The 12714-nt window shown below is 41.0% G+C and overlaps 1 protein-coding gene across 1 annotated transcript; it reads left to right on the top strand.

The window, feature by feature from the left end:
- The first annotated feature begins 220 nt into the window (after window positions 1-220).
- LOC127770805 (wall-associated receptor kinase 2-like) lies at window positions 221-9326 on the top strand. Its single transcript, XM_052296601.1, has 3 exons — window positions 221-1112; window positions 7589-7759; window positions 8521-9326. The coding sequence occupies exons 1-3, from the start codon at window positions 221-223 to the stop codon at window positions 9324-9326; spliced, it is 1869 nt and encodes a 622-aa protein (XP_052152561.1).
- The last annotated feature ends 3388 nt before the right edge of the window (window positions 9327-12714 follow it).

The raw sequence follows: 12714 nt of genomic DNA, 5'->3' as shown, positions 1-12714 counted from the left end.
ATGAGGGTTTTTGTAGTAGTGAGTTCATGCGAAGACTTGGTACGAATCGTTGGATCTTTTTGTTTTATTGTACTTTTGTGGTGAACGACCAAGATGATTCATGGATGCTAGCGGCTACGCTCACCTTTATATAAGATCAGTCGTCGAACGGCATGAGGTGCACACAACTAGAGAATCACCTCGCAAAAAAGAAAAGTACACCACCAGAAAGAAATTAACCATGCCTGCTTGCCATAGAGGGCGAACAACGCTATGGCTCGCCATAGCGTTCGCTTCTTTGGAGCTCGGCCTCATCACTGGCGGTGCAGAGGCGGAATGCCCGGACACCAAGTGCGGCAGCGTGGACATCCCTTACCCATTCAGCATCGGCCCAGGCAGCTGCGCCATGCCTGGATTTGAGCTAGACTGCAAGAACTACTCCAGGCCGTTCCTTGGAGATTTCGAGGTCGTCAACATCTCCCTTCAGCTCAGTCAGCTCCGGGTGCTGAATTTGATATCTTCTCTCTGCTACAATTCCACATCTAAGTTGATGGAACCAAATACATTTCAGAGTGACCTGGACACTCCGTTCATGTTGTCCGACACAGGCAACAAGTTCACCGTCATCGGGTGCCAAACACTGGCATATATTGCCGATAAGGATTATGTGGGCAAGTACATGAGCGGATGCGTGTCCGTGTGCCGGCGAGGTGACGTAACGAGCGCCACTAATGGCTCCTGCTCTGGGATAGGCTGCTGCCAGACAACCATCCCCAAGGGCCTCCGTTATTACCAGGTCTTCTTCGACCAAGGCTTCAACACGTCGGACTCGATATACAATGCCACCCCATGCAGTTATGCTGTGCTCATGGACTCGTCCGACTTCAGTTTCTCAACAAACTACTTGACTTCGTCGGAGTTTAACACCACCAACGGCGGGCGGGCACCAATGGTGCTCGATTGGGCAATCCGTACTGCCAACAACTGCGAGGAAGCAAAAGACAGTCACACGTCGTTATACGCGTGTAAAAGTGACAAAAGCGAGTGCTTCAATTCCTCCAACGGACCAGGCTATATATGCAATTGCACAGAAGGATACCAAGGCAATCCTTATCGGCAGAACGGCTGCCAAGGTAAAATTCCCTATAATCTCATCATAGCTAGAATTTTAAAATTACGATTACTCTCAGTCTTTCTGGAAAGTTATTACTCCCCCGTTTCTAATTATGACGTCGTTGACTTTTTCAATTATGTTTGACCGTTCGTCTTATTTAAAAAATTCATTGTTAAATATACTTTTATGTATACATATAGTTTTATATATTTCACAAAAGTTTTTGAATAAGACGAACGGTTAAACATGTGCTAAAAAGTCAATGGTGCCAAATATTTAGAAACGGAGGGAGTATTAGGGAGTAGATTTATACAGTGATGATTGATCGATAATACATTAATTTGTTTGCGCTTTAAAGTACTTTTTCCATCTTGTACTTTATAAATATGCAGTATATTTTTTTCCATAATTAATACCACTGCACTAGTCTTACTTGTAACGTATATATACCACTGCACTAGTCTTACTTATATTAATATAACGCCGGCAATTTACCATGGGATTTTTTTCAAAAAAAAATGACAACCTTCACAAGTTTGAACTCAACCTGATTGAATCAGGCTCCAGATTTATTGTAACGTGTGCATTGAGCAGGAACGCATATTCATGAATACAGTTCTCTTGGTTCAATCGGAAAGTTGATTGAATTATTACCACTGGTCAACCCGTGTGTTACAAATACTATTATTATCGATTTTATAAATAATAGAATTTAATTACACATTGAACACGGTGGTTATTAAATATTGTTAATTTTAAATGTGGACTTTATTACAAAATTATAAACATATATAATTGCAACAAATTTTAATTACAAATGTAAAATCCATCCTACTATTTTTGTTAATAAATTGTATTTTATTAATTAATGGTATTGAAATTCAGAATGAATAAGTACTGATTTGTACTCATATCAAAGTCCGGATTTAGGATTTACGATAATCTAATTTGTAAATTTAGAATTACTAAATACTGCTATCCTCAGTTGTACTTTTGAGTAGCTCTAACACATTGATCCTATGACTTTGATTATCCGTTGATGACCAGTTTGCTGATCACCGTGGCTCGCATGAAAAAAAAATGTTCTACTTTGGGTTAGAACAGCTGAAATTAATTAATTACCTTATTTATGTGACAGCTATTTGAGGGTATAAACGAATGAATTATCTTCTAAAAAGTTAAAAGTTGTTTAAAAAATTTAGGAACCTCGAAAGCGTGCAAACAGAAATCCAAAATAAAGAATCATGAAAAAAACAACGCCTTAAACTCCCTTATAACATCCTTGTCCTAGTAAGAGTTCTATTCATATTTATTAATATTGTGCTCATATTTATAATATAATGTTTTCTTTCACCTGCATGAACAAATAATACAAAATCTCAATATGACATAACACAATACATTATAGTACATTATAATTACTATGTAATCAACTCTCGGTTTTAGCGTAAACGTAGTTAAGTGCTGGATAAACTCAACCCATGGTACTTAATTGTTCTCTCGATGTATCACACATTTAATTTTCTTTTCATGTTATTAACAAAATTAATCATGATCCATATATGATTTGATATGTGGTAAAGTGGTAGCGTCGTAACGGTCATGATTACATTAGATACCTCAGATACAACACTTCGTCACGCATGCGAAACGCAGAGGTGCAGTGCAGATGTGCATTGTGTGACGGGCCAAAAAGAGAACTCCAGATGCTTTATTTATTAACTCCGATGATTTAAATAATTGGTCCACCAGTCCAAGTGTAAGAGTAAATTAGTCAATATAGATTTTAAATTGTAATTTAATAAGTACACAATATAATGGTGTAGAATTTATTGTAAAAAACTATTATTTGAAAATAATAGTCCAAAGTAATAAAAGATATGATAGATCCTATGGTTTAAATAATAGGTCCAATAGTTTAAGTGCACGTATAAATTAGTTAATATAGATATTAAATTATTAATTTGATAGATTTACAATATAATTTTGTAAAATTTATTTTAAAAAGTTCATTATTTGAAAATAATAATATTACAAGTAATGAGTACACCGATTTAAGTGGAAATTAATTGACATTATTAATTTAATGGGTAAAGATAAAATGGTGTAAATTTTATTTTCAAACAATGTAGCGCTAATTTAGTTACCTGCATTTTAATACAGAGTTATATGATGATATATTCTTTGTTTGTAAAATATTATTATTTTAAATAACTTATATTAACTGTATACATAAAAAAACAAAGGAAAAAAAAGGAGGAAAGTGTACGTACCTCCCTGTGCCATGGGAGGATAGGTGGGACTGTGCTGGTGGAAAGGTGGGACCCTATAGAATTTAGTTTGTTTTAAGATCAATTTAATCCAACGGATTATAATATTAGATCCACCAATTTAAGTGAAAATCAAGGGGTAGATGTTTTGTTTTTTCTAGATTTTCTACGATATTTTCTAATTTATTAGAGCGCTAGTGACAGCTTGAGAGCATTTGAGTAATTTTAATTTAATAATGGGTTTTTAATATATACTCCCTCCATTCCAAAATATAAGGCACAACCACTTTTCACCCAAAGACTAAGAAATAATTATTATCATCTTGTAGTTTGAATCATCCTAATAAATATTATGCATACATCCAATAGGATTACATAACATGAGAGTGGATGATTTAAAAAAGTAATAATTTAATGGAGAAGATGTCATAGTTAATTGCATGCTTGCATGCATGCCTTATATTATGGAACATCTAAAAAAAGTGGTTGTGCCTTATATTATAGAACGGAGGGAGTAATAGATAGATATAAATCTTAATCTTTACTAACTAAAAGATTCATAACTTTCCAATCGTGACAATAAGTTTTTGTTCGTCAATCCGACCAAGCGGCATCCTCCATCCACACACGCGCAAATACATCCCGTACGACGCCCAAAAAAACCAGAGTTTGATACAAAATCAGCTAAAAATTAAACCAACGGACTTTTTGAATCGAACTCAATAAAATCAGCTGGGAGGATCCACGGGATTGAAAGTTTGAAACCAACGGAATCGAGCAAATCACAAAGCAACCTTGATTTATCATATCTTGACGGCGGCGGCAAGCTCGCCGTAGGATAAGCGGTGGTGGTGGAGGAACATGGGGAAGAGAGGCGAGCGCCAACAGCTCAAGGCACGTCATCGCCGAGGCCGCTCCGCCGACCCGCAGGACACCACTGCCATCGGATCCCGCTGGACACTAGACACTGATACCGTCGTCACACATGACAGGGGAGGGCGCTGCCGTCATCACCGCTGCTCACGGTGTGGGATGATGAGCACCCAACAGCGAGTACCCTAATTTATCCATCTCTTTCACGGTACCAAATAAAACAGCTATCAAATTAATTCAGAAAATTTGATGATGATATACCAAAGCAATCAGAATTTGATGACGAAATACCACCCGTGCTTTCACACACGAACAGAAGAGGAGGCACACAACAAAGCCAGGCAAGACTTCCTGACCTTGTTTCTTCTCCAACCAATCAGGCGGAAAAATATTTAGATAGAAGCTGATGGGATTGCCACCAGGTAGTTCGGCAAGGACCAAACCCTAAACATGAACTTAAGAAAAAAACCAATCTGCCTCCTGTTGCTAATACCTAACATGTATGTAGTGTCCTGACTCCGTGGCTGCAGATGAGCAGCAGCCGGTCACCTCCCCATCGCAGAATGTTGCTATTGATCCGTTCCGATTTATCAAAGAACTGGAGAAAAGATTTTTTTTTTTCTGAAAGAAGATGGCATCGTGTAATTAACTCATGGGAAAGTTGATGTTTCACATGAACTTTACCATCAAAAGCAGTTTTGCAACCAAAAACTACTAGTAAAATTTGCTCAGCAGTTAACCCACCGTACAACAAAATCGATCAGTTTCTTTCAAGTAAACAATCTCACAGCCATTGCATACAAAGATGGAGCAGCATGCTCACCGGAGGTCGTCGTGGACTCCAATTACCGGCGCGGCGCCGGAGTTAGAGCCAGGGGCCAGGGCCGGTGCAACCAGCAACCCCCTGTCCACCTGGCCTCGTCTTCCTTGTCCGATCTCACGAGATGAGGAGAAGAGACCGCGCGATGAACGAAGCAACCCTGGATTCGGGCATCGTTATGCAGGGGCTGAGACGCAACGCAAGAGATCAGTACTTCAAATTGAGAAAGAGGAGATGAAGAGATCGAGTCGGAGATGGGACGGGACGGACAGGGCAGGACGAGGCGAACCTGACGGATCAACGCGCACGTCTACCAACCGGCCGAACCTACTAAACACTAACTCCTGAATCCTGATCCGATCTGGAGACACAATGACTGACAAAAAAAACTAAGGCAAAAACATCTTAAACTTTTATAATATAGAGATAGAGATAGAGATATGCAAATCATCGACTGATATTACTTGAGTAGTCTGGGACATATCAGGGGAGGTAGCCATCGCCCCACATCAGTCGTGAGATCACCGACCGCCGCTTAGGAAGATGGGGAGGAGAGGCGAGCACCAGCAAATCAAGACGCACCGTCACTAAGGCCGTTCTGCCGACCCGCGAGAAACCGCCGCCGCCGGATCGACCGATCGGAGTAGCAAAGGGTGCCGCCGCAGCCACTCGTGGTTGGGAAGGCCGCCGCCACCGTCGATAGCAGTGGGGGAGGGCACCGCCGCGGCTGCTCATAACGGGCGAGGGCGTAGCCATTGCAGCCGCTACTCGCGGTGGGGGTGGTAACCACCGCCCCGCCTCGGCCGCGAGATCGTCGGCCACTGCTCGCTTTGAGGAAGGCAGCCGCTGCCACTGCTACTTGCGGTGGAAAAGGGAGGAGAATGAAATTAGGGTTAGGGTTTCAACATCAAAATGTTTTATCTAAATTATGAGAGACCCTAACCGTTCGATCGAATCCGACAGCTCTCTGCACACCTAAGCTGACTTGGGCCAAGCCATGCCACATGGGCCTATTGCACTTAACAGGCCAAGGTGTGAAAGACATACGGCTCATCCTTATGGGCCTAATTGAGTTTTATTTATGGGACTCTCTATACATCTTCCGACAGATTTTTATAACAAAATCACATAGATTTTTTAGGAGCTTTTGGATTAAAATCTATTGGTCAACCTAAAACGCTAAAAACAACCAAGAGACACCATTACGAACACTGTTTAGCATGTGCTCAAGAGAAAGGCCAAATTCCAATATAAATTTTAGAAGTTACATAATAAGTTTCAAAATTACATTGTAACTTACAAGAATTAAAATATAAGCTTAAAAAATTACACTGTAATTTTGAAAATTTATAATGTAAATTTAAAAAATTTCACTATAATTACATTGTAAGATATGTAAGTATTCTTGTAGCCTATGTAGGCCCATCAACTAACTTTCGTTAGCCCATAAATGCATGCTTGATGATTTCCTTCCCCATATCATCTGCAGGCCGCTCCCATGTGTGAAACCTAGCTAGCTAGCCCATAAAAATATACAGATCTCAAAGCACATCGAACCATAAAAAAATCGAGTGATACTCTACCATAAATCTGTCGACAGAGATTTAGCAAAATCGTTATTCTCGTTTGATTTAAACTATTTCTCCAGTAACAAACTTAGTTTGTTAGTTTAGATTTAGCACTATTTGGAGCCATTAAAAATTGATGAAATTTGATATAGTTTTTCCTTCTACATATTAAATTATTTATAGCTAAATGGAGTCAACAAAAATTATTATTGTTTATTTTTCATGACTTAGAATTTAAATTTAGACTATAAATAAATAATATTAATTATTTTTTTATATGGACTACTCCTCTTCCAATATTATTTATTTTATAATTCATATTTTTTTAGTCCAAAAATACACAATGCAATAAAAAACATAATTTTATAGTTACTCCTCTTACAGGAGCTTTTCTTTCCTGGTTCTGTCGCGCTTTTCTTTCCGCCATTTTTATTGCTCCCACTAATATGATTTTAATGATTTCTCTTGCACACTATATTTAGCCTCAAATGAAATTCAGCTCTCACAAGTACAATACATAGAAAATCGAGTATATTCTCACAATTACATTATATAGAAAGAAATTTTCATCTATCACTTTCTATGCAATAGCAATCACTTTAATTGTTCATTATTTGTTCCTCCCTTGCTATACCATCGGAACCATGCTTCAGAAACATCATCCACATCACGCAAATATAAAGTAGATTAATTGTCAAAAACAAACATGACTTTTTTTATCAGTATACATATCGTCGATGCTTATAATCATACTCTGGTGTTTTGGTAAATCGTTAATAGCTAACTTGAGTCACCCTGCCACTACCGGTGCAACGCACGGGCATTTTGCTAGTCAAGTAAAAAAGAACGAACTAAGCGAACCACATCTTCAACTAATGGCCTAACTAGCATTCGTCTACAATCCTTTCAAATAACATTCCTTTTTTTATGTTGTACTCACATTTTTATCTATGTATCGTTATAGACATAAATGAGTGTGCTTTTCCGGATCTGTACCCTTGCTCAAGTAATAGCGTATGCAAGAACAAGCTAGGAGGGTATGATTGCCCTTGCAAGGCAGGAATGAAGGGCGATGGTAAAGGCCGCGGAGGAATATGCAGCGAGAAATTCCCCCTAGCAGCTAAAGTTGCCATTGGTACGTAAATTACTCAGTTTTCATTATCATTTATATTTCCAGCTATATAAATTATTCAGTTTTCATTATCAATTAAGGAATAGTACTTCAGTATAATTTTCAGTTAGTTGCGGATAATAATTTGTTTATTTGGATTCCTCATCTTTATTCAGTCGTTAGTATTTGAATTTAAACGCTATTTTTTAAACATGCCTATGGAAATCGTTCTAACTATAAAAGTTCATTTAATAACTTAAAAAATCATGCAAATACTATGTTTTGTACAAACGTAATGAAATAGTTTCTCTTTTTTTTTTTTGCGGGGAATGAAATAGTTTCTCATCTGTAACAATTTTGTTATTCTTTATACACTCTTAACACAGCTGAAATAATTTCGTTGCCACTTCAGAAATCAATATAATAGTTCTACATTTTCTGGTTTTTCACATTACAACTTTACATGTTACTCCCTTCATTTACTTATATATCGCTTGACTTTACATGACACATTTAAATTCAAGATTATGTTTTTCTTGGTCAGTTCAAATATTTGGTGATTTTAAAGTACATTGTTTTGTTTTCCATGTGTGTAGTTGCAATAGGTGGTCTCTTTGTCTTGGCAGTCCTGCTTTTCCTTGCGCTTCTTCGCAGAGAGAAAAGAAAGATGCGAGACCTTTTTCAAAAGAATGGTGGTCCCGTACTACAAAACGTCCACCATATAAAGTTATTTAAAAAAGAGGAGCTGCAGCCAATTCTGAAAAAAAGAAATATAATTGGAAAAGGTGGATTTGGTGAGGTTTACAAGGGCCGTCTCGATGATAACACGCTAGTTGCAGTAAAGAAGTCCATCAGAGTCAATGCTACACTACAAGAGGATCAATTTACAAATGAGATCATCATACAATCCCGGGTCATCCACAAGAACATAGTGAAGCTTATAGGTTGTTGCCTTGAAGTTGATATACCAATGTTAGTCTATGAGTTTGTCGCCAATGGCAGCCTTGATGATATTCTTCACGGCAATGATAGGAAGACTCTCAGTTTGGATGCACGTTTAAATATTGCTGCACAAACAGCAGAAGGACTAGCATATATGCATTCAAAAACTAATGATACAATCCTTCATGGTGACGTAAAACCAGCAAATATACTATTGGATAATAACTTTGATCCGAAGATATCTGATTTCGGTTTATCAAGGCTCATAGCCATAGATAAACAGCATACAAAATATGTTGTCGGCGACACGAGCTATGTGGATCCAATATATCTACAAGAAGGCTTATTAACGGATAAAAGTGACGTCTATAGCTTTGGAGTTGTCCTTTTGGAGCTTGTCAGCAGGATGAAGGCCACAAATAATTCAGGCGACGGTACCTTAGTTGCAAAATTTCTTCGTGCTCATGAAAACAGAAGGAGGGCAACCGAGCTGTTTGACAAGGATTTCACAGAGTCAAAAGACATGGACCTTCTTCACAGTGTCGTAGATATTGCAGTGAAATGTTTATGTCTCAATGTGGATGAACGACCAGAGATGACAGATATAGCAGAACGTTTTCTCATGTTGAAGAGGGTTCGATTGGGTTAGAAGAACAAGTGGGAATGAGTTCACAGCATACTCTGTATTGCTTATATCCTATCTTTGGAATAAGATAGCGGAAAAAGTTCAAAACATATTGTTTATATCCTATCTTTGGAATAAGATAGCCAACTATCAGTGTACTTGAGCATTTATCTATCTATTATCTATCTATCTATCTATCTCTTATATACTAACGCTGTGTTCGTTGCTACTGGCCTCTTCCCAACCCCTCTACATCATATTCCGCGCATACGCTTTTCAAACTGCTAAACAGTGCGTCTTTTTGCAAAAAGTTTCTATACGAAAGTTACTTAAAAAAATCATATTAATTCATTTATGAAAAAAAAATTTAGATAATAATTATTTAATCACACGCTTATAGATAGCTCCGTTTTCCGTGCGTGGGAGATTTGTTCCCAACCACCCAAACCGAACTCAGTGTAAAAATCCATTAAAATTCCTAAAAATGCTCTCAAGCTGTCACGTGGCTCCCTCAATATGTTCTATGCTCTTTAAGTCGCCACGTGGAGCAACGAGAGAGTTGAGAATCCCCTGGGTCCGCACGTGCAGTGCATGGGTCAGTTCCATAAGATTAGTTCCATATATAATTGTGTATGGAGGCCAGATTCGAAATTAATGTCAAGAAAAATCTAATCACATATGGCATGCAAGATTAGACACGTGCAGCGCACACACGATTATGGTGGCTCCATCCTCCCGTCCTCTACAACACGTAATTTGGACGAGTGATATTTAGAAACCGATAAAGGTTTGCACGCTGGGGCGAAGCTAGACTACGCCATGTCAGATTTACTGTTTAGGTTTTTACTGTAGTTTTTGTCAGCTGCGATTGGCTGTTGCATTTACTGGTCCTGATTGGAGAATGCTTTTTTGTTCGGTAGTAGTACGTGCAAGTAGGGGTGTAAGTGGCTAACCCGCGAAACCCACTTATAGGTCAAAATAAGCGGGCTCGCGGCTTATTTTAGCCTATAAGTGGGTTCGCGGCTGACCCACTTACACCCCTACGTGCAAGTGGCGGACCAGAGAAATGACAAAGGCCAATCAGAATTGGCCGTCTATGAGCTGGGCCCCACGCGTCAGCCGGTGGAGACGAAGCTTCGCGGTAATTCGTTCGCGAAGATCGAAATTGCTAATGAGCAATCAGCCGTGCGGCGCCCCGCACGGCGAGGCAGGTGGCGCGCGCGGAGGGGTCATGCGGCATAGCATGCGTAGGGGTGGGGCCCACAGGTTTTTTCCGTTTGTTTTTTTTGTTTTTGCTTTTTTGTTTTCAGTTTATTACTGTTTTCTTTTGGTTTTTTTCTTTCTGTTTTTTTCTTTTCGGTTTTTTAAGCATATACGTATACCTATAAAAAGTTTGCATACGTGTATTCAAACTTTGTATACGTATGTATATAAAGTTTGTATACTTGTATACAAAGTTTTTACATATCGTATATAAAGTTTATATATGTGTATATTTTTTAATATATAAATATATATATATATATATTATAGTATTATAACAGTAGTGTAGCAGTACTACTAGTAATAGTAGTGTAGTAGTAGTACTGTAACTAGTAGTAGATTAGTACTACAGAGGTAGTCGCGTGCCGGGGGGGCCGCGTGACTAGTCACGCATTACACCCCCTGGCGAAGATGGGATATGCCACGTTGGGTTGGTCGCACGAGTCAGGCATAACAAAGGAAGCTTCAAGCCTCGCCGTTTTCTACTCACGCACGCAAGTACGCAAACGTAACACTCGCCTCACACGTAACCTCTCTATCTCGATTTTCACCGCTCCGCCAGCGCCTGGCGGTGACAACGGTGGAAGGGGAAAATAAGGCGTTGATGGAAAGAAGAATAGGGGAAGCCGGGCAGCGGGCAATATGGAGGAGTGGAGGTGGCAGCGGTGATGTCCTGGAGGTCAGCAGCGGTGGAGGCGGGTGAGGCCTCCGTCGATGACGAGGTCGGAGTGCCGACGGCTGCGCCACAGACGGCGCGAAGACCCTGTGGGGTTCCGGCTGCATCAACGGGAGGGGGAGACGACGGAGGAAGTAGGGGCCAACGTAGGCTTGGATATGGAGATAGGTGTGGTCTTCTTCTTCTCAGGCGGCCATCCCGCGGTGGTGACGCGGACTGGTCTCGCCGGAGCCCCACGGATGGCAGGCCTGTCGAAACATGAATTCGGCAATAATAAAAGGGGGTAGCGCACGAGATCTAAAAGTGGATGGATGCAGAGACAAGGATTTTGACAGGTTCTGGCCCTCTCGATGAGAGGTAATACCCTACTCCTGTTTGGGGATTTGAATCCGTCGGGTGTGTATTGATCTGACGATCAGGTTGTCTCATGCCCCCTAGAGGGCCTCCTGCCCACCTTATATAGGATGGGGGGCAGGATTACAAGATAGAAACCTTAACCAACACGGTATCGGTTTCTTAAATCTACTTTACAATCTTATCAAACCAGGACTTTAGGCCGTTCCATAATATACAGGGAAACGTAATACCCAAGTCACAATCTGTTACATATTCTATAAATATAAGTTATCCCCTATAACTAGTCGAATAACCATGCCGTGTGGGTATGGGGTACCCATAATCTCCACAAGGCCCGGTGAAGGTGTCGGTGGCGGAGGAAGGAGTAGCCGGTGACAGGAGATGCGGGGAGGAGCGGTGCGCCCACGACAAGGGCCTGCAAGGAGGCTCGAGGATCTAGCCGCTGATGTGGTCGTAGATCGCGGACGGCGGTGGCTACTAGGTGGATGAGGTCGAGGAAATACGAGACCCGACGAAAACGGTGTCTGACTCGGACTCTGCCGGTAAAATCGGCCACACACCGCCGGTCTGACCGGTCCACTGGCGGCGGTTTGATCGGCTAACACAGGACGGTCATACCGGCCCTCTCAGAGAAAAACCGGCAGATCGCCCAAACTTTGGCAATTTTCCTATTTTAACTCTAGGTGCCAAATTTGAGTGTAAACACATACCTGTCGCTAAGCGCGGGGAGCCATCGAACCCTTGCATGGCAGAGGCGTGGCTCGAGGCCGAGGCCATCATGTTCGGCGCCGTCGACGACCTTCTCCACCAGACAGGCGTGAGCGCCAGGGACATTGCTGGCGTACTCGTCGTCAACTGCAGCCTGTTCAACCCGACGTCGTCGCTGTCCGCCATAGCTGTGAACCACTACAATACATGTTCCAGGGCACATCACCAGCTACAACCTGGACAGGATGGGCTGCTCTCCATCGAAGTCGCCAACTGTCTCTTCCGGATGGGCAGCGTGGCGATCCTGCTGTCCAACAAGCGATCGATCGAAGAAGAAGAGATCCAAGTACGAGCTGGTGCACACGGTGAGAACTCACAAGGGCGGCGACGACAGCAGGAGGATGGCGA

The sequence above is a fragment of the Oryza glaberrima genome, chromosome 4 (genome assembly GCF_000147395.1).
Source record: "Oryza glaberrima chromosome 4, OglaRS2, whole genome shotgun sequence".
In the NCBI taxonomy this organism is placed as follows: domain Eukaryota; kingdom Viridiplantae; phylum Streptophyta; class Magnoliopsida; order Poales; family Poaceae; genus Oryza; species Oryza glaberrima.
This window is presented reverse-complemented; position numbering and strand designations above follow the sequence as displayed.

Bases quoted from the DNA above. Each gene is read 5' to 3' on its own strand.
- LOC127770805 (XM_052296601.1), top strand. From the start codon at position 221: ATGCCTGCTTGCCATAGAGGGCGAACAACGCTATGGCTCGCCATAGCG. The intron at 1,113-7,588 runs GTAAAATTCCCT...GTATCGTTATAG, and splicing joins TCGGCAGAACGGCTGCCAAG to ACATAAATGAGTGTGCTTTT. The intron at 7,760-8,520 runs GTACGTAAATTA...TAATTGGAAAAG, and splicing joins AGCAGCTAAAGTTGCCATTG to GTGGATTTGGTGAGGTTTAC.